The sequence below is a fragment of the Muntiacus reevesi genome, chromosome 10, assembly GCF_963930625.1.
Source record: "Muntiacus reevesi chromosome 10, mMunRee1.1, whole genome shotgun sequence".
In the NCBI taxonomy this organism is placed as follows: Eukaryota; Metazoa; Chordata; class Mammalia; order Artiodactyla; family Cervidae; genus Muntiacus; species Muntiacus reevesi.
Window position 1 is genome coordinate 11655018 of NC_089258.1, and position 27446 is coordinate 11682463.

A 27446-nucleotide genomic window follows, 5' to 3' on the forward strand; every position below is an offset into this window, starting at 1 on the left:
TACATTTTAATCTCTTGTATTCTGTGACATTTAAAAGAAGTATGCTTATGTCATGGTAATGGGAAATACATGTACAATATGTCAAGATTGTGACAGCATTACTAATATATATAACATTTGTTTTAAGACCACTTTCCTGGTGGATAACAAAAAGGTCTTTGGAATGCATCTCATGCAAGACATGGTGAAAGATGCGCTTCGGTCTTTTGTCAGTCCTCCGGTGCTCTCCCCAAAGTGAGTATCACAGGACATTGTTTTGTACAGCCTGTGTGTTCCTTAAAAGCCCAAGTTCTCTGTGTTCCTATATGGCAAAGATATAAAAACTGTTGGATTCAAGTCTCCATGTAAAAAAATATAACTCTTTTCGTTAAAATTAATTGATTTCTGCCACATGTTATTTAAATTTAAACTGAGGTTTTTTGAAGTTGATACTGGGTCCAGTATGAGAAGAAAAGTTTACAAGGATTTGTCAGAAATTCAGCAAGTTGTATTGACCCTTATTGTGTGCAAAGCACTGTGCTAAGTAGACACTTTGGGAAATAATTATAAAAAGATAAGATTTCCTGTCAATAATCTTGAGTCTAGATAGAAATAGAAAATGCTGATAATTGATCTTTAATTATATTCTGGTAGAGTCATTTCCCCAAAATTATGCCACCATAAAAAGCTGGAAAGGATCGTTTGAATTGGCCTTTTGGAAAAGAATGCCAACTTTATTGACATTTCCCTTGAGAAAAGAAGAAAGGAGATGTTATTTCTTAGGAAAGAAACCAGCATTTGTTAAGATATAGTGTATGAAATCACATATTTTAAGGAATGTTGGTGGTTCAGCATTCAATTTGTTGAATAAATTGTGCCACATTTCACATAGAACTCTGGTAGCTTCCTGTTTTAGGTTGGTTCTCCAGAAGGTGATCCTGACACAAAGATTCATGCCAGTGTAATTTAGAAAGTAACTCCAGGAGAGCTTTCAGGCTTGTAGGCGGGTGGGCACGGAAAGGAAGAAAGCCGTGTAGTGGAGTGCCTCACAGCTGGCTGTTGCTCTTCAGTCTCGGGGTCCTGTTTGACTTCGAGACAGGATGAACTGTGGCACGCCTAGTTCCTCTGTCCTCCGTTATCTCCCGGAGTGTGCTCAGGTTCGTGTCCATTGAGTCGGTGATGCCATCTAACCATCTCATCCTTTGCCGTCCCCTTCTCTCTTTGCCTGCGATCTTTCCCAGCATCGGGGTCTTTTCCAGTGAGTCAGCTCTTTCCATCAAGTGGCCAAAGTATTAGAGCTTCAGTTTCAGCAACAGTTCTTCCAGTGCATATTCAGGGTTGATTTCCTTTAGGCTTGACAAGTTTTATCTCCTTGTAGTCCAAGGGACTCTCAGGAGTCTTCTCCAGCACAACAATTGAAAGCATCAGACTTGTTTATGGTCCAATTCTCACATCTGTACATGACTACTGGTAAAAAAACCATAGCTTTGATTATATGGACTTTTGTCAGCAAAGTGATGTGTCTGCTTTTTAGGGTGCTGTTGAGGTTTTTCATAGCTTTCCCTTCCAAGGAGCATGCATCTTTTCATTTCATGGCTGTCACCGTTGGCAGTGATTTTGGAGCCCAAGAAAATCTGTCACTGTTTCCACTCTTGCTCCTTTTATTTGCCATGAAATGATGGGACTGGACGCCATGATCTTAGGTTTTTAATGTTGAGTTTTATGCCAGCCTTTTCACTGTCCTCTTGCACTTTCACCCAGAGGCTCTTTAGTTTCTTTTCACTTTCTACCATATAAGTGATATTATCTGCATATTTCAGGTTGTTGATATTTCTCCCGGCAGTCTTGATACCAGTTTTATGATTCATCCAGCCCAGTGAAGTACTCTGCATATAAGTTAAATAAGCAGGGTGACCCTATACGACCTTGTACTCCTTTTCCAATTTTGAACCAGTTCATTGTTCCTTGTATGGTTGTAACTCTTGCTTTTTGACCCTCATACTGGTTTCTCAGGAGACAGGTAAGGTGGTCTGATATCCCCATCTCTTTCAGAATTTTCCACAGTTAATTGTGATCCACACAGTCAAAGGCTTTAGTGTAATCAATAAAGAAGAAGTAGTTGTTTTTCTGGAATCCCCTTGCTTTCTTTATGATTCTACAAATGTTGGCAATATAATCTCTGGTTCCTCTGCCTTTTCTAAACCCAGCTTGTATGTGTAGAAGTTCTCAGTTCACATACTGCTGAGGCCTAGCTTGAAGGATTTTTAGCATAACCTTGCTATCATGTGAAATGAATGCAATTGTATAGTAGTTTGAACATTCTTTGGCTTTGCTCTTCTTTAGGATTGGAGTGAAATCCAACCTTTCCAATTCTGTGACCACTGCTGAGTTTTCCAAATTTGCTGACATACTGAGTGCCTCACTTTGACAGCATCATTTTTCAGGATTTTAAATAACTGAAACTCTTTGTGTATAAGATATATATATATATATATATATATATATATATATGATTTTATATATATGGGATCACATTAAATAGTCTATTTTTATCATGAACGTTTAACTATTTTTTATGGATTTTTTAAATCAAAAGTTTAATTTTAAAATATTTATAATTTTTCTACTCAAAAGTAATCATAACTTTGTATCTCAAAGTACATAGTTAATTCTTTTTAATGACTGCCAAATGTTTCATAATATGCATGTATTTTATAGAGATTACTGGGTGGGGGGCATGTATAGTTTTAATTTTGATATATGTATTAGATTGTATTCTGAAAGATTTAACAGTTTATATTTCTACTAGGAATATAAGAGAGTACAATTTTCCTTTATCCTGACCAGCAGTAGTAGGTGTTATCATTCTTTAATTTTTTGCAGTGTGTATGATATCTCATTGTCAGTTTAATTTGAACACTTAATATGATGTTTATTGGACATTTGGAATGGTTTTTCTATGAATTGCCTTTTTTTTTTTTATCCTTTACCCATGGACTTTTATTAAATGGTTTACTTTTTCAGAAAGTTTGTAACAAATCCTTGTGTATTATGAGAGGTTAATCCTTTGTGATAGACATTGAAGATTTTTTTCCTTAATTTTCTGTCACATCAAAATGTGTAAAATGCTGTTTGAATTTTGATAAGAATTACATTGAATCTGTAGATCACTTTAAGTAGTTTGGCTATTTTAACAATATTAATTCTTCCAATCCATGTGCTTAGAATATTTTTCCATTTATTTGTATCTTCTTCAGTGTCTTTTATCAGTGTCTTATAGTTTGCAGTGTGCAGGTCTTTCGCCTCCTTGGTTGAATTTATTCCTAGATGTTTTATTCTGTTTGATGCTACTGTAAATGGAATCGTTTTCTTAGTTTCTCTTTCTCATAGTTCAGTGTGACAGTTTTGTATATTGAATTTGTATGCTGCAACTTTACTGAATTCTTGTATTAGTTCTAACAGGTTTTTTTTTATAGAATCGAGAGTTTTCAATATGTAATATAGTGTGCTCTGCATATAGAAATCAGTAAAAATTACTTTTAAATTTCTGTGATTAAATGTATCATATATTCAGAATATGAATTGACAGACACCTGTACCACCATCTATTTTAAGCAAAGTTTTTATTAATTTTGTTTTTATAAATTCCATTACTGATAAGGTCATTGGCAAAATTAAGTATTTCATAAACACTCAATGTGTGAATTACTCATACATTACACTCAATGTATGAATTATTGATACATTATTACACTCATACAAACACTCAATATATTAATTGGTAAATTTTATTAATTCCCTTATTTGGTGTCTAATGTTGTCAGACACCTTTCTACGTTCTAGAGAAAAGGACACACCTGGTGACAAGGAGCTTACCTTCTAATGGGAAAGACTAAATTGTGAACAAATATATAATGTCAGGTCATAAGTACTGTATAGAAAGATAAAGAGAAGATAGTTCTCATAAATGGGATAGTTGTGAAAAGTCTCTTGGAAGTGGTGATATATGTGAATATGCTGAGAATGAGCTACGCAAAATTAGAGGATGAAGCTTACTGACAGTAAACAGTAACTGCAAGGTCTCAGGGGTGAGACTGAGCTCTAGGTATCAAGGAGCAAGGTAATTTTAATGGATTCATTTATTAGAGTTACATCTAAGGTAGCAGTTCTCAACTGTTTTTGTATTTACATTCTTAAAAGATTTTAAGGACCTGAACAGCTTTTGTTTATATGGGGCCTATTTATTGATACCTACTATTTTAGAAACTAAAACAATACTTTAAAAATGTTTCTTCTTTTTGAAAAACAGTAAACTCATTACATGTTAATAAACATATATAACATTTATAAATCACATTAACATAAATATGGGAAATAACTTATTAATTAAAATTAATGAGACAAGTGTAATTGTTTTACATTTTTGCAGCTATCTTTCAAGTCTGTCTTAGAATATAACTGAATGACTTTAACCTGCTCTGTTTTCAGTCTGTTGTAGTATTGCTTGCCATGTAGCCTCTGGAAAAGCCATTGTACAGTTACGAGAGAATGAGTGCTTTTGGCAAATCAGTGTGAATATTATTATGAAAGTAGTTATAACCTTGTGTTCCCCTCAAAAGCATCTCACCAGGGAAACCTAGGCTACATTGAGAACCAGTGACTATATTTCAAATTCTCCTCTCCCACCCCCTTTTCTTTACTCTGGTCCTAGAGGTGACCACTACATTACAGTTTATGTGTCTCACTTTTATGAATACTTGTATACTTTCCCCAAATATCAGTTCAGTTCAGTTCAGTTGCTCAGTTGTGTCCGACTCTTTGCAACCCCATGAATCGCAGCATGCCAGGCCTCCCTGTCCATCACCAACTCCCGGAGTCTACCCAAACCCATGCCCATTGAGTCGGTGATGCCATCCAGCCATCTCATTCTCTGTCATCCCCTTCTCCTCCTGCCCCGAAATATATGTGTCCCTAAATAACATCAGCTTATTTTATGGTTTTAAACTTCACATAAACTTTGTCACAGTATGTCTGTGTGTGTGTGTGTGTGTGTGTGTGTGTGTGTGTATCCTTTTGCAACATGATTTTTTCCTTCAACATTAGAATGTTGAAATTGACCACGTTTATCCAACAAATATATTTTGTTAAAATCCATACTTTGTACTGAAGTTTATTTTGTTGCTTCTCTGCATTTGAAAATATACCTTATTTCTAATTTATCACCATTATCATCAGTGCAGTAGTGAACATCTTTGAATTCTGACTCCTTTTGCACATAAAAAATAAAATTAATTGCTTATCATAGGCAAATGCATATTCAGCTTTACTAGTTTTGCAAAATTGCTTTCAAAAATAATTCAATGAATTGTGTATGCCAGCCAACAGTGTATAAGGATTCCAGGTGCCGCATAGTCTAGGCATTATCAGACTTTTTAATTTTTGACAATATAATACATGTGAAATAAGTGTCTACATCTTAATTTGTGTTTTGTCTTCTCTATTTAATAATCTTTAACACTTAGATTCCATATTGTCACGCTTAGCATTGTTCATTTAGATTTAATTATACAGTATGATCCTCATTATTTGCAGATTCTATATTTGTTAATATGCCTACTTGCTAGAATATGTTTGTTAACCTTTAAATCTTTACTCACTCTGCTCTTGCCAGTCTTCATAGACATGTGCAAAGTAGCAAAATATTCAAGTCATGCAACACTGAAGTCAAACAAGACAACTCTGTACTTTCTTGTGCCTTATAGTGTAAACTCTTTATTTGCCCCAGTTTTTATGCTTTTTGTTGGTGATTTTGTAGTTTCATGGCCTCTGAGTTGTAGTGATATGCTGTCTAGTGTTCCTGGCACAAGAAGGCTGTGGTGTGCCTTACAGAAAGATTGTGTGTTAGATAAAATTTACTCAGGCGTAAGTTCTTTGCTAATCAGTCAGCAGTGTACTTTATATATAGTGTCTTTAAAAAGAAACACACATAAACTAAGGTTAAACATTGATCAGTTGATTAAAAACATTGGGACCAGAGGCTGGAGGAACCTAATCCTGTGTTTTATCCTAGCAGCAATGTTTCAGTATTCTCTATTTCAGCATCCACAGCAAGTTTATAGAACATAATTATCACAAATACTGAGAATCAACTGTGTGTATAGCAGAGTTTATTACAAGGTAGTCATCTGTTTCTTGTTCATTATTTTTTTCTTTTTTTCATTTATTTTTATTAGTTGGAGGCTAATTACTTTACAATATTGTAGTGGTTTTTGCCATACATTGACATGAATCAGCCATGGATTTACATGTGTTCCCCATCCTGATCCCTCCTCCCACCTCCCTCTCCATCCCATCCCTCTGGGTCTTCCCAGTGCACCAGGCCTGAGCACTTGTCTCATGCATCCAACCTGGGCTGCCGATTTGTTTCACACTTGATAATATACATGTTTCAATGTTATTCTCTCAGATCATCCCACCCTCGCCTTCTCCCACAGAGTCCAAAAGTCTGTGCTATACATCTGTGTCTCTCTTTCTGTCTTGCATATGAGGTTATCGTTACCATCTTTCTAAATTCCATATATATGCCTTAGTATACTGTATTGATGTTTATCTTTCTGGCTTACTTCACTCTGTATAATGGGCTCCAGTTTCATCCATCTCATTAGAACCGATTCAAATGTATTCTTTTTAATGGCTGAGTAATATTCCATTGTGTATTTGTACCATAGCTTTTTTATCCATTCGTCTGCTGATAGGCATCTAGGTTGCTTCCATGTCCTGGCTATTATAAACAGTGCTGCGGTGAACATTGGGGTGCACGTGTCCCTTTCAGATCTGGTTTCCTTGGTGTCTGTGCCCAGGAGTCGGATTGCTGGGTCACATGTCAATTGTATTTCCAGTTTTTTAAGGAATCTCCACACTGTTCTCCATAGTGGCTGTACTAGTTTGCATTCCCACCAACAGTGTATGAGGTTCCCTTTTCTCCACACCCTTTCCAGCATTTATTGCTTGTAGACTTTTGGATAGCAGCCATCCTGACTGGCGTGTAATGGTACCTCATTGTGGTTTTGGTTTGCATTTCTCTGATAATGAGTGATGTTGAGCATCTTTTCATGTGTTTGTTAGCCATCTGTATGTCTTCTTTGGAGAAATGTCTGTTTAGCTCTTTGGCCCATTTTTTTATTGGGTCATTTATTTTTCTGGAATTGAGCTACAGGAGTTGCTTGTATATTTTTGAGATTAATCCTTTGTTTCTTTGTTTGCTATTATTTTCTCCCAATCTGAGGGCTGTCTTTTCACCTTGCTTATAGTTTCCTTTGTAGTGCAAAAGCTTTTAAGTTTAATTAGGTCCCATTTGTTTATTTTTGCTTTTATTTCCAATATTCTGGGAGGTGGATCATAGAGGATCCTGCTGTGATTTATGTCAGAGAGTGTTTTGCCTATGTTCTCCTCTAGGAGTTTTATAGTTTCTGTTCTTACATTTAGATCTTTAATCTATTTTGAGTTTATTTTTGTGTATGGTGTTAGAAGGTGTTCTAGTTTCATTCTTTTACAAGTGGTTGACCAGTTTTCCCAGCACCACTTGTTAAAGAGGTTGTCTTTTTTCCATTGTATAGTCTTGCCTCCTTTGTTGAAGATAAGGTGTCCATAGGTATGTGGATTTATCTCTGGGCTTTCTATTTTGTTCCATTGATCTATATTTCTGTCTTTGTGCCAGTATCATACTGTCTTGATGACTGTGGCTTTGTAGTAGAGCCTGAAGTCAGGCATGTTGAGTCTTCCAGTTCCATTCTTCTTTCTCAAGATTGCTTTGGCTATTCGAGGTTTTTTGTATTTCCATACAAATAGTGAAATTATTTGTTCTAGTTCTGTGAAAAATACCGTTGATAGGGATTGCATCGAATCTGTAGATTGCTTTGGGTAGTGTACTCATTTTCACAATACTGATTCTTCCAATCCATGAACATGGTATATTTCTCCATATGTTTGTGTCCTCTGATTTCTTTCATCAGTGTTTTATAGTTTTCTATGTATAGGTCTTTAGTTTCTTTAGGTAGACATATTCCTGAGTATTTTATTCTTTTTGTTGCGATGGTGAATGGTATTGTTTCCTTAATTTCTCTTTCTGTTGTTTCATTGTTAGTGTATGGGAATGCAAGGGATTTTTGTGTGTTAATTTTATATCCTGCAACTTTACTATATTCATTGATTAGCTCTAGTAATTTTCTGGTAGAGTCTTTAGGGTTTTCTATGTAGAGGATCATGTCATCTGCAAACAGTGAGAGTTTTACTTCTTCTTTTACTATCTGGATTCCTTTTATTTCTTTTTCTGCTCTGATTGCTGTGGCCAACACTTCCAAAACTATGTTGAACAATAGTGGTGAGAGTGGGCACCCTTGTCTTGTTCCTGCTTTTAGGGGGAATGCTTTCAATTTTTCATCATTGAGGATAATGTTTGCTTTGGGTTTGTCATATATAGCTTTTATTATGTTGAGGTATGTTCCTTCTATGCCTGCTTTCTGGAGAGTTTTTATCATAAATGGATGCTGAATTTTGTCAAACGCTTGTTCTGCATCTATTGAGATAATCATATGGTTTTTATCTTTCAATTTGTTAATGTGGTGTATTACATTGATTGATATGCAGATAGTAAGGAATCCTTGCATTCCTGGGATAAAGCCCACTTGGTCATGATGTATGATCTTTTTAATATGTTGTTGGATTCTGTTTGCTAGAATTTTGTTAAGGATTTTTGCATCAGTGATGTTAGCCTGTAGTTTTCTTTTTTTTGTGGCATTGGTTTTGGAATTAGGGTGATGGTGGCCTCATAGAATGAGTTTGGAAGTTTACCTTCTTCTGCAATTTTCTGGAAAAGTTTGAGTAAGATAGGTGTTAGCTTTTCTCTAAATTTTTGGTAGAATTCAGCTGTGAAGCCATCTGGTCCTGGACTTTTGTTTGCTGGAAGATTTCTGATTACAGTTTTGATTTCCATGCTTGTGATGGGTCTGTTAAGATCTTCTATTTCTTCCTGGTTCAGTTTTGGAAAGTTATACTTTTCTGAGAATTTGTCCATTTCTTCCAAGTAGTCCATTTTATTGGCATATAGCTGCTGGTAGTAGTCTCTTATGATCCTTTGTATTTCAGTGTTGTCTGTTGTGATCTCTCCATTTTCATTTCTAATTCTGTTGATTTGATTCTTCTCCCTTTGTTTCTTGATGAGTCTGGCTAACAGTTTGTCAGTTTTACCTATCTTTTCAAAAAACCAGCTTTTAGCTTTGTTGATTTTTGCTATGGTCTCTGTTTCTTTTGCATTTATTTCTGCCCTAATTTTTAAGATTTCTTTCCTTCTACTAACCCTGGGGTTCTTCATTTCTTCCTTCTCTAGTTGCTTTAGCTGTAGAGTTAGGTTATTTATTTGACTTTCTTCTTTTTTCTCGAGGTAAGCCTGTATTGCTATGAACCTTCCCCTTAGCACTGCTTTTACAGTGTCCCATAGGTTTTGCGTTGTTGTGTTTTCATTTTCATTCGTTCTATGCATATTTTGATTTCTTTTTTGATTTCTTCTATGATTTGTTGGTTATTCAGAAGCATGTTGTTTAGCCTCCATATGTTTGAAATTTTAATAGTTTTTTCCCTGTAATTGAGATCTAATTTTACTGCATTGTGGTCAGAAAAGATGACTGGAATGATTTCAATATTTTTGAATTTCCCAAGGCTAGATTTGTGGCCCAGGATGTGATCTATCCTGGAGAAGGTTCCATGTGCACTTGAGAAAAAGGTGAAATTGATTGTTTTGTGGTGAAATGTCCTATAGATATCAATTAGGTCTAGCTGGTCCATTGTGTCATTTAAAGTTTGTATTTCCTTGTTAATTTTCTGTTTAGTTGATCTATCCATAAGTGTGAGTGGAATATTAAAGTCACCCACTATTATTGTGTTATTGTTAATTTCCCCTTTCATACTTGTTAACAATTGTCTTACATATTGCAGTGCTCCTATGTTGGGTGCATATATATTTATAATTGTTACATCTTCTTCTTGGATTGAACATTTGATCATTATGTAGTGTCCTCCTTTGTCTCTTTTCACAGCCTTTATTTTAAAGTATTTTATCTGATATGAGTATTGCAACTCCTGCTTTCTTTTGGTCTTGTTCTTTTCTTTTATTATTTTTGTTGTTGTTCTTTTCTTTTAAAAGAGCTCTTTTGCATACTCTGTCTTGTAGATTTTTTTCTCTGTATTCCTCATGACATCTATTTTTGCTGTGTTGTAAGAAAGTTATTCTCTTGCTCCTCAAGGCTGTTGTGAGCATCCTTTCATTTACCAACTTTTTTAACTTAAGAAATCCTAATTTTCAGATCCAGGAAGTCCCTTTTTTTTAAGTGCTTTATTTTTGTCATCTTAAGCAATTTTCTTACCTTGGACCTTCCAGCACTTCTCTTTTGCTGCCACCTGTTTTCAGGTGTCCTGCCTGTTCTTTCTTCTGGCTGCTGCCTGCTGTGTCGTTTTCTGTCACGTGTTCATGATTCTGTTTTATCTCTGAGGTTCTGGTCAGATTGCTCAGTTGTGGCAAACACTTAGGAATAGCAAGTTGTCAGCTCCTTTTGGTGCACCAAGGAAAGTTTTTCCTCCTTCCTGTCTCCTTAGGAGCAAAGGCTGCTGCCCTCCTACCTCAGAAAAAGGGGGGGAAACACTTTCCATCTCTTCAGCTCTTGTATTTCCTCCAGGGCCAGGCAGGTAACAGATCTTCCCAGACTAAACAGGAAAGCCTTTCTCAGTTAAGCGATGCTTTTAACTGAGATAAGGAGCACCACAGGGACACTGGTTTGTGAGGATAGACAGTGAGGTGCTAGCAGGATGTCGAGGTGATAATTTTGGCCAGTGATTGGAAATGTGGGTATATCTTGAAAAAAATCAGATTCTATACAGTACTTTTTAAATAATTACTGTTGTAAGTACAGTTCACAAGGGTACCACCTGTAGGAAAATAACGAATATTAGAGTAGGATTAGAAAAAGTAGAGCTTTAGAATTTTCCCTCTTTGTTGATCTTATTCGATCCAGCACTTAATTGTTCAAGTACAAAACTAAAGGAACTGGAAATATTGCACATTTATCATGTGGCTAACAAATAGTGAAATACTGCCTAATTTAACGCTAGCACTCTTCAACTTCATGATGTATTTGTTTCCATTTTCTCATTTTTCCACCTTCCCTATGTGTTGGTAGCATCTACAGTACTTCTTTTTGTAGGCCAAATAGTTTAATTTGAATAACAAGAATATTACATTATTTTACAGGTGCTGCCTATATAATAATCACCAGGCTAAGGACTGTATTGACTCTTTTGTTACTCACTGTGTTCGGGTAAGAGCTTCAGTTTGGATCATTGTGGTGGATTGTGGCGTGAAAAATCTTCAATAGCATTAATTTGTGCTGTTTTTTCATCTAATGTTTCTGACTCATTTTCCGTGAATAAGTAGGAAATTTTTGTCTCCTCTTAGACTCAAGTGGATAACTTCATAACCTGTAGTCTTCCTGCAAGATTGTTACATGCTGAGGCACCTTCTGATGCCCTCTCACCATAACCCTTGTGGACAACAGAAACAGAATTAGCTATGACCCCCATCTAAAAAGAAAGGAGTTTACTTTTTTTTGAAAAAGGACATAAAAACTCTTCTCACCTTTGACCTTATAAATAATGAATATGGGTAACATCCCCAGGCGTTTATGTTTGTACTGCTTTAATGCGCAGGATTACGTACTGTGCTTAGTCGCTCAGATGTGCCCAACTCTTTGTGACCCCATGGACTATAGCCCATCAGGCTCTTCTGTTCATGGGGTTTCTCTAGGCAAGAATACTGGAGTGGGTTGCCATGCCCTCCTCCAGGGGATCTTTCCAATCCAGGGATGGAACCCAGGTCTCCTGCATTGCAGGCCAATTCTTTACTATCTAAGCTACCATGGAAGCCCAAGAATACTGGAGTGGATAGCCTATCCCTTCTACAGGGAATCTTCCCACACAGGAATCAGACTAGGGTCTCCTGCATTGCAAATGGATTCTTTACCAGCTGAACTACCCAGAAGCAGGACTATAGTAATTTAGATGAGATTGTAAATCTTTTCAAATCTCAAATAATTTGAAAAAAATAAAAGCTTCATAGTCGATCAAATTAATTATAAATCATTCTTAATTATAAGCTTTTTATATATCTTTTTTTACCAATTCCATTTACTAAATGTGTGTTTGTGTGTAAAGAGGAAGTGGGATAAGATAGCATGATATGATGCAAGGAAAATCAATAAAAGACCAGATTTTATTTTTATTAATTGTCATTTTATCATTATCAGGCAGATCACTTTACTTTTTTATAAACTTGCCAATCTTTAAAAAATGAAATGTTAATACTGCTTTGATACCTCTTACAGACTACTTGTTGATTAAATGAGATAATAGCTATCAAAGTATACAAATGTAAAATCATTACTATCCTTAGAGAATCTTAAAATGCATATTTCTTAAATCAGAGCATTCCTGTCTGTTGTCTGATTCATGAACTGTTACAGTATTTTATATGAGAATACTGAATAGATTAAAAACAGTGATAAAGAACCTTAGTGAACAAGTGTAAGTCACACAGTCGTGTCTGACTTTGCGACCCAATGGACTGTAGCCCACAAGGCTTGTCTATCCATGGAATTCTCCAGGCAAGAATACTGGAGTGGGTTACCATTCCCTCCTCCAGGGGATCTTCTCAACCCAGGGATTGAACCCAGGTCTCCTGCATTGCAGGTAGATTCTTTACTGTGGTTTTCTGGGTTTTAGCCATTACCTAATTATTAGGCATTCTGGTATATTTAAAGCAGTACACAGAAGTGTCTGGCTTGAACAGTATCTTTTGACTTGAAATAAGCAGAAAAGAAACTACTCTTGAATATGTGGAAAAAATATCTAAAGTTTGAAGGAATTATTTTTGCCATATGAGAGCAAGTTTTGTAAACAATCACTTTCCTCTGGCTATTAATAATTTCTAGTATTGAGTTCCTTTAAAAGAAACACCTTTGTAGTAAGTATGCATAGGCATTATTTTTCTATACAACATTTTTTCACTTAAACCTGATTTTGAAAATTTGGAATGTTAATTTTCTTTAGTATCAGCAGATTTCATATTGACAGTTAATAAATTATACTGTTAACAAATACAGTTAACAATCGTATTGTGTATTACAGCCATTCTGTAGTCTTATTCAGATCCATGGACATAACAGGGCTCGGCAGAGAGATAAACTCGGTCACATTCTTGAAGAATTTGCTACCTTGCAGGATGAGGTAAGAGCCAAAAAGAAGCCTTCCCTTCCAAAATAAGCAGTTCTTATACCTTGACTAGATTTTCAGAAACAATTCCTTAGAACAATAATTTGACTACTTAATTTTTTAATATGGTGAATTTTCTTTTCCATTGAAATGTAACAGTTACATATACCAAAGAAAAATTTACAGAAAGAAATAGAACAGTAATCTAAATAAAAAACATTTTAAATTATTATAATTAATGAATTATAAAATAGGTATAGAGCTGTAGTTATAATTAGAGTAAGTTTGCATTGTAATAAAAATATATTAGTCTTCATTTAAATGTGAGCAACAGCCACATTGATAATATAGCTATAGATCTGAAGCCAGTTATTTTTATACTGTAAAATGAATGTCTTTTTAATCTAGGAAGTGTTTAGATAAATATTATCCTTTCAGAAATGAAAGGTTTGAATGTAGATCTTACCAAAGGTGCATTTTAAAGTATGAATTCTTTCGTTGTCTGCTTGTGTGCTGTTTTTAGCTGTTACATTTTCTGTAACTCTTTCATTACCTTAGCAAGTTGATATTAACGACCTTTTGTTGTGATAGGCAGAGAAGGTTGACGCAGCCCTTCATACGATGCTGTTGAAACAGGAGCCCCACAGGCAGCATTTGGCCTGTCTAGGTACCTGGGTCCTGTACCATAACCTGCGCATTATGATACAGTATCTGCTCAGTGGCTTCGAATTGGAGCTCTACAGCATGCACGAGTATTATTACATATATTGGTAAGAGAACGATTGGAGTTAAAATTGATGGTGGGTGGGATAGATAAGATTTGTGAGAGCATCTGTAGAGTGTAATTTTAGGGTTTTTTTTTAAATTTACTGTATTTGAATTTTAGCTGTGGGACAGTTGAAGAATATCTATTGAAAATTAGAGCCAGATCATCTTAAAAATCTTAAGTGTCTTAATAGTGTACAAATACATTTTTTCTGCCATTTGAATCATTATTTTAAAATTACTGGTAAAGTGCTTAAAAGTAAATTGATTAATGGACTTTTATCTGTTTCCAAAGAGAAAAATTAACATACATTTTGCCCTGACATCAGTGATGCTAGGTACTAGCTGTGGAATGTACTTAAATGAATTAAGGTTCAAAATATGAACCAGATCTTCCTTCTGAGAAGAAATTATGGCTAAGATTATCATTGGGAGTATAACTGTTGCAAACTGACCCTGAGGATTTGTCTCAGTAGCTTTGAAGAAGTTTACAAGAGTTAATCTTCAGCAGAGTAGTTCTTAACTTTCACTTAGGGGTGAGATATATCTAGTAAGAGGATGCTTGAGAATATTTTAGACATGAAAAACCTGTCACAGAAATAAAGTAAGAAAATTGAGATCTAAAATGAATTCAGCTATCTGGCATCTTTTTGTTAGTCTAGTAAAGTATAGTAATTTAGTTGTAATTTAAAATAGAAATGACCTATTGTTACCCATCACAAACAGCTAAGTTTAGTATATTAGATCTAATTATAGTTATTCTTTTCAATTCATTTTTAAATTATGTAACTTAAAATTTAAAATATTGTATATTCCCTGAAGTCAATGCTGTGGAGGCAGGAAAATAATTATTTTCCACACCATTAACAGCATCCATGTTAGAGATGGGAATACCAGAACACCTTACCTGCCTCCTGAGAAACCTGTGTGCAGGTCAAGAAGCAACGGTTAGAACTGGACATGGGACAACAGACCTGTTCCAAATTGGGAAAGGAGTACATCAAAGCTGTGTATTGTCACCCTGTTGGTTTAACTGTATGCAGAGTACATCATGTGAAATGCCAGACTGGATCAATTACAAGCTGGAATACAGGTGGCTGAGAGAAATATCAGCAACCTCAGATATGCAGATGATACCACTCTAATGACAGAAAGTGAAGAGGAACTAAAGAGCCTCTTGAGAAGGTGAAGGAGGAGTATGAAAAAGTTGGCTTAAAATTCTACATTCGAAAATTGAAGATCTTGAGATCTGGTCCCATCACTTCATGGATTACAGATGGGGAAAAAATGGAAACAGTGGCACTTTTCTTTTCTTGGGCTCTAAAATCACTGAGGATGGTGACTGCAGCCACAAAATTAAGATATGCTTGCTTCTTTGAAAAAAAGCTATGACAAATCTAGACAGCATATTAAAAAGCAGAGACATCACTTTGCTGACAGGTTTATAGAGTCAAAGCTATGGTTTTTCCAGTAGTCATGTATAGATATCAGAGTTGGACCATAAAGAAGTCTGAAGCCCTGAAAAATTGATGCGTTCAAACTGTGGTTTGGTGAAAGACTCTTGAGAATCCCTTGGATTGCAAGGAGATAAATCCAGTCAATCCTAGAGGAAATCAACCCTGAATGAAGCAGGGCAAAGGCTAACAGTTTTGTCAAGAGAACATGCTGGTCGTAGGAAACACCCTCTTCCAACAACGCAAGAGATGACACTACACATGGATATCACCAGATAGTACTGAAATCAGATTGATTATATTCTTTGCAGCTGAAGATGGAGAAAGCTCTATACAGTCAACAAAAACAAGGCCTATAGCTGACTGGGACAAAGATCATGAGCTCCTTATTGCAAAATTCAGACTTAAATTGAAGAAAATAGGGAAAACCATCATACCATTCAGGTATGACCTAAATCGGTGCTTTATGATTGTACAGTGGAGGTGACAAATAGATTCAGGGAATTAGATCTGGTCGACAGAGTGCCTGAAGAATGTGGACGGTGATTGGTGACCAGAACCATCCCAAAGAAAAGGAAATGTAAGAAGGCAGAGTGATTGTCTGAGGAGACTTTACAAATAGCTGAGGAAAGAAGAGAAGTGAAAGGCAAAAGAGAAAGATACACTCAGCTGAATGCAAATTTCCAGAGAGTAGCAAGGAGAGATAAGCAAACCTTCCTAAGTGATCAATGCAAAGAAATAAAGGAAAACAATAGAGTGGAAAACAGTAGAGATCTCCTCAAGAAAATTGAGGACATTTCATGCAAGGATGGGCATGGTAAAGGTCAGACACAGTAAGTAACTAACAGAAGCAGAAGATACTAAGAAGAGGTGACAAGAATACATGAAAGAACTATACCAAAAAAGATCTTAGACCTAGATAACTGTGATAGTGTGGTCACTCACCTAGAGCCAGATATCCTGGACTGTGAAATCACATGGGCCTCAGGAAGCATTACTACAGAGCTGCTGGGGGTAATAAAATTCCAGCTGATCTTTTTATTTTTTTTTCAGCTGATCTTTTTAAAATCCAAAAAGATATTGCTATTCAAGTGCTTTACTCAATGTTAGCAAATTTGGAAAACTTAGCAGTGGCCAAAGGACTAGAAAAGCTCAATTGTCCTTCCAGTCCCAAAGAAGGGCAATGCCAAAGAATGTGCAAACTACCATACAGTTGCACTCATTTCACATGCTAGCAAGGAGATGCTCAAATCCTTCAAGCCAGGCTTCAGCAGTACCTCAACTGAGAACTTTTAAATGTACAGGCTAGATTTTGAAGAGGTAGCAGAACCAAAGACCAAATTGCCAAGATTTGTTGGATGATGAAAAAAGCAAAGGAATTCCAGAAAAACAACTACTCTGCTTCATTGATTATGCTGAAGCCTTTGACTGTGTGAATCACAACAAACTGGAAAATTCTTAAACAGGTGGGAGTACCAGACCACCTTACCTGTCTCCTGAGAACCCTGTATGCAGTCAAAAAGCAATTAGAACCAGACAAGGAACAATGGACTGGTTCAAAATTGGAAAAGGAGAATGTCAATACTGTGTATTGTCACCCTGCTAATTTAATTTATATGCAGAGTGCATCACGTGAAATGTCAGGATGGATGAATCACAAGCTGGAATTAAGATTGCTAGGGGAAATGTCAGCAACCTCAGATATGCAGATGATATCACTCTAATGGCAGAAAGTGAAGAGGAACTAAAGAGCCTCTTGATGAGGGTGAAAGAGGAGAGTGAAAAAGCTGCCTTAAAACTCAACATTCAAAAAACTAAGATCATGGCATCCGGTCCTATTACTTCATGGCAAATAGAAGGGGAAAATGTGAAAACAGGGACAGATTTTATTTTCTTGGGCTCCAAAATCACTGAGGATGGTGACTGCAGCCATGAAATTTGAAGATGCTTTCTCCTTGGAAGGAAAGCTACGACAAACCTAAACAGCATATTAAAAAGAGAGACATCACTTTGCCAACAAAGGTCCATATAGTCAAAGCTATGGTTTTTCCAGTGGTCATGCATGAATCTCAGAGTTGGACATTCATAAAGAATGCTGACTGCAAGCGAATTGATGCTGGGAAAGACTCTTGAGAATCCCTTGGACTGCAAGGAGATAAATCCAGCCAATCCTAAAGGAAATCAACCCTGAATATTTATTGGAAGGATTGATACTAAAACTGAAGCTCCAATATTTTGGCCACTTGATGCCAAGAGCTGACTCACTGGAAAGACCCTGATGCTGGGAAAGATTGAGAGCAGGAGGAAAAAGAGGTGATGGAGGATGACATGGTTAGATAGCATCACTGACTCAATGGACAGGTGTTTAAGCAAACTGTGGGATATCGTGAAGGACAAGGAATGAAGCCTAGTGTGCTGTAGTCCGTAGAGTCACACAGAGCTAGCGGCTGAACAGCATAACCATTAACATGGTTTTGTTGTCATGGTTGCTAGGGCTTTTAGCAGGTAATTCTTGGTTATGAAAATGAATTGAGCATTAGTATAGTTATGTGAGAACAGTATTATTTTGTATATTCTCCAACATTTATGTAGGTAACAGCTCTTACCAACAGGTGTTATAGCTACTTAGGATTTTTTTCATTAATTCATACTGTACACTCCTGTTCAAACAAGGCATTTTGTAAAGGATTGTGCTCAAGTTTTGTTGTTTGAGGCAGCTGATTAGAAGCTTTTGTGCTCTTGATTGCTCAAAATATAATTTTTATATGATCTTTGACACACAGAATTGGCAGATGAATTATATTCAGATAAATACTTGAATAGAAATTTACCTATATATTTGAGCAGATTCATTTCTTGCTAACAAAAGAAATTTTACTTCTGCTTGTAAGTATCCTGGTCTACTTTGATGTTAGTTTTTTTTTTTTTTTTTTCCTTTTTTTCTCTCTTTTCTGGACCTCAGTTTCAATGAGGAGACGGTAGTGAGTTTGATGTTAGTTTTAACTGCTGTTTAGTTTTAGTATTACAGATTGGGCTCCAGCATTTTTATAAAATATGTATTGCTGTTGATCTTCCTGAATGTGATCCCTAAAGCATGTGGATCCTAAAAATCAGTTTAAAAAAAAACAGTAATTCTTAAATTTAGCATGCATCATAATCACTTGGAAAGCAACTTGCTGGCATCTGTTCTGGCGTTCCTGGTTTAGTAGGTCTAGGGTAGGACCCCTCCCCTCCCAATCATTCGCATTTGTAACTGCTTTGCTGGTAAGACTGCTTCTGGTCCTGAGATCACAGTTGAGAACTGGTATAGGATATTAGCTCTTTGATTCTCTTTAGATAAAATTGTATATTAATTTTGATAAAGCAGTTAGTAAAAAGCTTGTTGATATATCTGATAAATGAAAGGAAAGGCTTAAATTATGCTAGCTCTCCCCTTTACTCATCTCTTCTTGGGTTAGGTAGTCAAAAGGTAGAAGGTAGCGTTAGTTCTCTATAGAAATCATCCCTTTGAGTTAAGGTAGGTTACAAACCCTCATTTTATAGTGTGATGGGGGAAAATTTCATTTTTATTTTTTACAAGGATTCTGTAATAAGTGCTTTTCTTAAATTCATTGCCAGGAATTCTTTTCTCTCCACATAATACATGCTTCTTCTAATGAGATGAAACCGTACTTTCCATATACTTTTTCTGCTCAGATTTCCTGGTTTGCTTCAGCTGCCAAGAGGCATAGCGCTCAGTTTAGCATTAAAATAAAGTGCCCAAGTCATTCCAGGTGTATCTTTTCATTTGTTTTGTTTTTTTTCTCCTGGCTGTGCTATGTGACTTACAGAATTTTAGTTCCCTGATCAGGGACTGAACACGGTCCATGAAGTAAAAGCACCCGAGTCCTAACCACTGGATGCCAGGGAGTTCTCTGGCTTTGCTTGAAAATGTTCCTTTTTAACATGTTTTAACAGTATAACCTGCCTTATAACTGTTTGAGAAATTTTTGGAATGTGTCATACAAACTTGATCATGAAATTTCTTATAAATCTTTGATTTTCATTTAATATAGTAGTGGTCCTTAATTTTATTCAAGGAATATATATTTATGTCCTAGAGTTGAACTATTTTTCTGGTCTAAGAGAAAGTAGTATTTGCCATTTTAAACTTAAAAGAATTTAGTACCTGGTGAGATAATCTGTCTCACATTTCTTTATTGAATAAGCTCAAGTAAATTATATGCTTGCATGTTTTTAATGTTTTAGAATCATTCTGTCTAATGCATGTAATTTTTGTTCTGTGTTTGTTTCCTTTAGTAATTAATAAGAAAATAAGAAATTCCTTAATAGGTTTAGGTGAAATGTGACCTATATTGATAGAGTAAAAACAATTTGCTGGACATTCATTTGATTTACTGATATATGTAATTACCAAGAAATCTTTTTTAATTGAAATATACTCGATCTATAAGTATTGTGTTAGTTTCAAGTGTATAGCATAATGATTCAGTACTTTTGCAGATTATATTTAATTATAGATCATTACATGATAATAATTCCCTGTGCTATACAGTAAATCCTTGTTGCTTATCTATTTTATGTATAATAGTTTGTATCTGTTAATCCTATACCCCTGATTTGTACCCCCTCCAAAAATCTTTTGAAAAGTTGTAAAACTCACATCATTGTGGTATATTTTCCATATTGTGTGGCAACAAGAAATTTTCCATATTGTATGGCACCAGGATAGGGAAAGTTAATTATTTGTAATGGTCATTTTTTAAAGATTTAATCTATCAATTATCTATTTGAATAATCTTGTTTTAAAACAAAAAACTTTTAAACCATTATAAAAAAAAAAATCTCTCTTTATTAGTACTAGAGCATGTTTGACCAGGCCGTCTCATTTAGACATCTATCATTAACTAACGTTTTCTTTTCATTAAGGTATCTCTCTGAATTTCTTTATGCCTGGTTGATGTCGACATTAAGTCGTGCCGATGGCTCTCAGATGGCAGAGGAAAGGATAATGGAAGAGCAGCAAAAAGGGCGTAGTAGTAAAAAAACAAAAAAAAAGAAGAAAGGTGATGTGAATTATTTTTAAACTTAAGAAATAAGTAACACTGGAATGCACTTTAATTTCATCAAATAATGGATGAATTAGTCATTATATTTTTATTCTCACCCATCTTCTCTTCCCCGGTGACTCAGCTGGTAAAGAATCCGGCTGCAGTGCGGAAAACCTGGGTTCAATCCCTGGGTTGGGAAGATCCCTGGAGAAGGGAATGGCTACCCATTTCAGTATTCTGGCCAAGAATTCCATGGACAGAGGAGCCTGGCAGGCTACAATCGATGGGGTCTCAAAGAGTCAGACACAGCTGAGCAGCTTTCACTCACTCACTCACCTTCTCTCCAGAAGACACTGGGGTAGAAACTGAGTCACAGTATTAGTGTAGAATCCTTTCGGTTTCTTTCCTTGCTTTTCTTTTACTTCTTTCCTATTTCATGTGTCAAAGGACCTTAGGACAAAAAGTAGTAACCACATGGAATAAGATAAGGAACAAGACAGCAGGAGACTTTTGATACTCTTGACAGAAGGCTGACAGCTCAGGAAGGAAGGAAGTCTGGAGTGGTGCTGTTACAGTCAAACAGAAAGATGATCATACACTGCCCAAGGACCTTGAGAAGAAAGAAATGTTTCCAGGGGACTACCCTATTAATCACTCATGGGCTGATACAGATAGACTACAGTCATTAAAAATAGTGCTTTGTGTTCCCTTCAGATTCAGCAGTTTGAGTGGGTCATTAAATGACTATACTCATGGCTTTCCTGTAATAACAAATTCTCTCTGTATTGTGACTTGAGAAAAAATTACAATTAATTTATACTGAAGTCTTACAGTTTTGAGAACACAGTTACTGTTTAACCTTAGCTCTATTTTATTATTTGTAGATTTGGGCCATAAAATTTAGCCTGTGGGAACAAACTTTTTAATATTTTAATTTGGTAAACAAGATAGAAGATTTTTTTTTAATTTAGATTTCTTCTGCAGTAATGCAAGAGGAGGAGGGAAAAGAATTTGGATAATTTTCTTTCTAATTATAGTTCGCCCATTGAGCCGAGAGATCACAATGAGCCAGGCGTATCAGAACATGTGTGCTGGAATGTTTAAAGTAAGTTGCTACATTGCTGTTTTATTATTTAACTAAAATGAACTCTCCTATGATTCTAGGTTCTAATTTAACCTTCATTTTTACTAATTGTCTGCTTAAAAATGACCTTTTATCCAAGTCTAGTGGTTTTATTAATTTGTTCAACAAATACTGAACATTTGTCATGTATCAGATGTCTTGTACTAAGTGCGTTGTGAGATACCAAGTCTAATCTGATGTGATCCTTGTCTCAAGTGCCTAGTTAATGTTAGATCAGATGACATATATGTGGCATAGATATTTTAGAAGTATGTTAGGAAAGGGGCCAGCTCCACAATGAAAGGCTTAATTTGAGCAAAGCAGGCATTTTCAGGAGATAGTAACTTGAGGAAACAGTAAAATACATAAAATAGAACATGGAATTCTGTTTGGAAAACAGGATCAGTGCTTTTCTTATAGAAATGATATATTACTTTTTCTTCCAGAGCTTTTACTTGAAGTTTTCAAAGCTGTTACAAAAGCCTTAAAAAGAAGAATGTGCATGTGGTACAATTTCACTGGGAAAATTAAAATATTAGACACTGGAACATGAATGTTTTTCATATAAAAGATGGTGCAGAATGTCAAAATGAATATTAAAACTAGTTTTTCTTTTCCTGTTCTTGATTTCTGAGCCTTGTTTTGATTTACTGTGTATAAATAGCTGTTTCTTATTTTCTGCTATTAATGAGGATGTTCACATTTTCATATTGTTATCGTCTTTCTCTCTCTCTGTACTGTAGACCATGGTAGCTTTTGACATGGATGGCAAAGTACGAAAACCCAAGTTTGAGCTTGATAGTGAACAAGTTCGATATGAGCACAGATTTGCTCCATTCAACAGTGTAATGACACCACCACCAGTGCACTATCTGCAGTTCAAGGTGAACCTGCTCCTTAGAATAATTGCAAAATATTTAGTCTCAGACCTTCTTGGAGATGTGCTGTTTGTACCTATCCATTTTGCTAAAATAGTCAAGTGAAACTATTATTGGACCAGTGAGATAAAGGGATGAAATAGCAGTTTTAAATAGTATGAATATTATTTGATTTTGTAGGGTATACCCATCACATTAACAGTTATTTAATTATGAGAATAATATGAAGTGTGGTATATAAAGGTTGAAAATTGAATAGGAAAAAACCAGGACATGCAGAGTGTTTGCTTTAGTGTCCATATGTGAATGGATAATCAATGTAGACTTCTTTAATTTAAAAAGGTATTTTAGAGTTTTTTCACATTAAACATACTTTAAATAATAGTATTTCTTCCTTTTTAGGAAATGTCTGACCTCAATAAATATAGCCCTCCTCCTCAGTCTCCAGAACTGTATGTGGCAGCTAGTAAGCACTTTCAGCAGGCAAAAATGATACTGGAAAATATCCCAAACCCAGACCATGAGGTAAGACTGCAGTCACAGTTATTCTACAGAAAGTTTGTCAGGAAGTACATCACTTACTACTGGATAAGTTTAATCATAAAATGAACCTTACAGTATTAATAAATGAAGACTGTCATGTTTCTGCTAAGTATGTCAATCTAACTTTGTCAGACTTAAAATTATATGATGAACGATGATACAAATATCTCCTTTGTGTAAATTTAGAAATCAGTGCAAAGAGAAATTAAGACATAGAACCATAAAGCTGGAAGAACAGAAATAAGACCCAGATTGATCTACAGCTCAGTAATGTTAACATTAAATTTTAAAAATTTTAATTATAGTTTACTGTATTAAAATATAATTACATAAATCTTAAACCTAAAAAATGATCTAGTCAGTTATCACAGGAAGTAAAAACAACCTTATTCCATTTGACCATTTAAAATAAAACCTATTGTTTTAAAGACTATTTTGAGTATCATTCTACAGAGCTTAGAACTTGCAAAATACAAAATATTGTTTCAGCCTTTTATGAGTTTCATTAATTTACTGTGTAACCTAATTTTATTGAAATGTATTTATTCTGTAAATGCGAGTTACCTGTAACACACAGACCATTTGGGGGGTATATCTTGATACAGCCTCCATGAAAGGTATCTTGGCAATCTCTTAAAAATCACAGGTGCCTAGGCCCTGAAATTCTGCTTCTTGGGATTTACCTTACAGATACCTGTGTACATGTGGGAAATGGTAAATATACAGATATTTTTGAGTGTGTACTATGTCCTAAGTACTCTGGTATATTCCAGCAGGGGAAAAAAAAACAGAAATCTGGACCCTTCTAGGGGCAGGGGGGTGCAGGCAGTAAGTAAATAAATAAATAGTCTGTTATAAGATCAGAAGTACTATGAAGAAAAACCTTAAAAGAGATTTTTGTTCTGAAAATAGAGATAGTGAATGCTCCAGGAGGTATGGAAGTGGACGGGATTAGACATTTTTAAATAAGTTGGCCTCTGAGCAAATCCTGGAGGAAGGTAGAGAAGCAAGTCATATGACCACCTGGGAATGGAGCCTTCTAGGCAGAGGGACCCACATGTGTAAAGGTACAGAGGGAGGAGTGTGTCTGGAGTATTTGAAGAACAGCCTAGGACTGTGTGCTGGAGTGAGGTGAACACAGGGTTGAGCTGCTGGAGAGTTTTAATGTGACCAGATCTGATTTTTGTTCTAAAGGATTACCATGCTGGCCACTGTGTTGGTAAAATAGACTGGTGAAACCAAGGATGGAAGCCAGGGAGCCAGTTAGAGGCCATGGCTATGATGCAGGTGAAAGATGGTAGTGCCAGTGGATCAGAAGTGATTGCATTCTCTCTAAATTTTAAGGTCTAGCCAGTGGTATTGACTGATAGATTGGAGGTGGAGTTAGAGAAAAAGAGGAGTCAAGGGTGGTTTTGAGGTTTTTGGCCTGAGCACCATCTGGTTGGATTGAGCTATAAGGGGAAGACTGAGGCTGGAACACATGGGGAGGCAGGGCTGGGAAGGTCAGGAGCTCAGTTTTGAACATGGCTTTTGGATGCCCAAATGGAGTAGTCATGTAGGTGAGTGGATATGTGATATGGAGCTGAGGGGCAGCACTTCCTGAACTTGAGGTAATTAATGTGTCAGGTGAGGTGAGTAAGAAGCAGGCAATGGGAATTTTTTTTTCAAGTTGCCCATTACTCCTTCTTAAAGAGAAGTGAGTATTCCATTCTGTTGTTATTCATATTTTCAGGCGAAATGTTTTAGACAAATGGTTATCAGAAATAGCAGTTAAAGGACACTTACTGCCTGCTAGGCATGAGTTTCGGTTCATAATATGTGTTAACTCAGTCCTCAAAAATCTTTGCGGGATAGGCAAATTATATTCCCATTTTTACAGATGAAGAAACTGAGGACAGAGAGGTTAGAAAACTTGCAGAGGTTTCATAGCTAGTAAGTGGCAAAACTGAACTTTGAAACTAGACAGCTTAACTCCAGAGTCTGTGCCCCAAACATTATATTGTACTGTCTTTGCAGGACTTCACAATGTAATGCTTCTTTGTTTTAATGAAAACAAGATACAGTAGTCCTTTCAAGTTTTCATGATGGTAAACTAGAGTCCTTTGTTACTAAAAGATACATGGTGGTGCTCATGTTTTGAAATTGCTTTCATTTTAATAAAATACTGACACTTATTTTGTGCCACATTCCTATTGGTATCTATAAATCAATATATTTTGACTATGAATTTTATATTTTGATAGCTTAATGTTGTTTATTATTTAGGTCAATAGAATTTTAAAGGTTGCCAAACCCAACTTTGTGGTTATGAAGTTATTGGCAGGAGGACACAAAAAGGAATCCAAGGTAAAATATATTATTCAATTATTATAAACTTCATTTTTTTTTAGTAAGCTGAAAATAAATATTACAAAAAAGTCAAAATGCCCATAAAGATGATTCTTAAAGAGATTCAGTGGCAGAAAATAAATTGGAGCTTGCCATTTTGCCTTGAAACTTACAGATTTTGTTGACTTAAAATCTCTAAAGTTTGTTCTGCCCTTACACATAAATTACTGAATGACTTGAGGTAACAAAAGAAAATGTGTGGAAACCAGCTTACGGGAGTTATTTAAAAAGTCCTCCCCCTTTAGAAAAGTGAACGCTTCAATCAGTAAACACTTCAGTGGCTCAGGAGAGGGACGATCCTGTCAGCCTCGCTTGGTTCCACTGGCGCTGTGTCAGCAGTCGGTGCAGAAGTGAGGCCAGCCGCTGAGCCGTTTCTGGTGGCGTCTGTCCATTGTATAAGACACACCTCTGTTTGTTTGCGCCCATTGCTTTTCTGTTACCCCCTTTCTTACCGCCTCTGCTTTACCAGTGACTCATTTCACTTCTCACAAGTAGCAGCCACCCTGGGACTAAAAGAAATCGCTGACCCACCTTTTCCTGTAATTTAAGTCTGTTTTCATTAAGTAGTCTCTAAAAATAGAAAACCATTGGTCAGCATGTTTTCTAATGACCTTCACAGATCCAGAGATAAGCTAAATCATTTTCTTTTCCTTGTTTCTAAAAACACAGGAGTCTAAAATTACGTCTTTATTTTGCTTACTGTCTGAATATGTATAAGATACATCAGTTGACTTTGTTTTCACAGGTTCCTCCTGAATTTGATTTCTCTGCTCACAAATATTTTCCTGTTGTGAAACTTGTTTGAGAGAAAGACTGAAAAGGTGACCAAAAGGGTGGAGTCTACTTTCAGATTCTGTTCTTAGAGGATCTATCTGTTAGTCTTACCACATAACGTGAAGTGAAATGGATTTCTTGGATAACAACCCATTATAAGGAATATTTTTAATTTGACAGCCTTATATGACGTGAATGAAAACTGCTGTTTTAAAGTGGTTTATTATGTTCCATGGATGAAACTAGTCTTATTGAATGCATTGATGAATGTTACATGGTTTTATTACAGATTTAATCATAAATCATTTTTTATGAATGAGTGAAAATAGTGTTTGTAAAGGTTAATAAATTTCTTGACAAAAAATGCACTATTGGAGATGAAAACCAATAGCACTTTGTTGGTACAAGTTAAGAATTGAAGGTGTTTACTCTTAATATTTGAGCAGTTCAAACAAATTAAAAAGTTTTAAATCAAGGGATTTAGTAAACACTCACATGGGATTTGGGCTAAATACACTTAAGGGAGGTTTGGGGGGACCTCCTAGCTATACAGGGATACTAAGTCACACAGGGATTGTGATTTTGTGTGTCACAGTATCTTAAATTATATACCTGTCAGAAGTTTTTTTAATCCTTTAACTGTTACTTTTGGCACTTTTAAAAGATTATACATCATGTTTGCTAGTGATATTATAGGATTAGGTTTAAACATGACATACCGCTTTTTATTACCACTTATTTAGTTTAACCCATGAAACATTTTCAAATGGGGCCTTTCCAGCATCCTCTGGCTCTGAAAACTGACTTAAATTCACCTGTACCTACAAGTGCCCAGTGCCAATGGCCCCAGCCTTCTTCCTTTGCTGCCAGTTCCTCCCCCATCTGCTCTGCTGTTCTGTGCCATATTGCTGTGATATCTGGGGGCCTTTCCTTTGGTCCTGCTATTAATAAGACAGTCTTGTTAGCAGAAGGAGTTACATGAGCTTTTGGCTTGGCTTAAAATGGCAACAGTTTTAGATTTCCTTTATGGTTGAAAGGGTTCTGTGTTTCAAGTATCTTAATTCTTATTTGACACCTTTCTTGCAGATGTCTTATTGAAACTTTTATTTCTGGAAATATCTTAAAGCAGCTAACCTGCATAAATCTTGCATATAGTAGAGCCAACTGTAGAGTAAGA

The 27446-nt window shown here is 35.8% G+C and overlaps 1 protein-coding gene across 5 annotated transcripts in view; it reads left to right on the forward strand.

Annotated features, from left to right (window-relative positions):
• The window catches only part of NAA35 (N-alpha-acetyltransferase 35, NatC auxiliary subunit), a 90475-nt gene extending 63901 nt beyond the window's left edge, over positions 1-26574 (forward strand). For all 5 annotated transcript variants that reach the window (XM_065946839.1, XM_065946837.1, XM_065946840.1 and 2 more), the window contains 10 exons: positions 128-234; positions 11279-11345; positions 13210-13308; positions 13885-14063; positions 20442-20578; positions 21601-21668; positions 22430-22570; positions 22967-23089; positions 25373-25453; positions 26241-26574. In XM_065946839.1, coding sequence (XP_065802911.1) covers positions 128-234; positions 11279-11345; positions 13210-13308; positions 13885-14063; positions 20442-20578; positions 21601-21668; positions 22430-22570; positions 22967-23089; positions 25373-25453; positions 26241-26300 — 1062 coding nt within the window. In that variant the 3' untranslated portion in view covers positions 26301-26574. The remainder of the gene's footprint in view (positions 1-127; positions 235-11278; positions 11346-13209; positions 13309-13884; positions 14064-20441; positions 20579-21600; positions 21669-22429; positions 22571-22966; positions 23090-25372; positions 25454-26240) is intronic.
• The last annotated feature ends 872 nt before the right edge of the window (positions 26575-27446 follow it).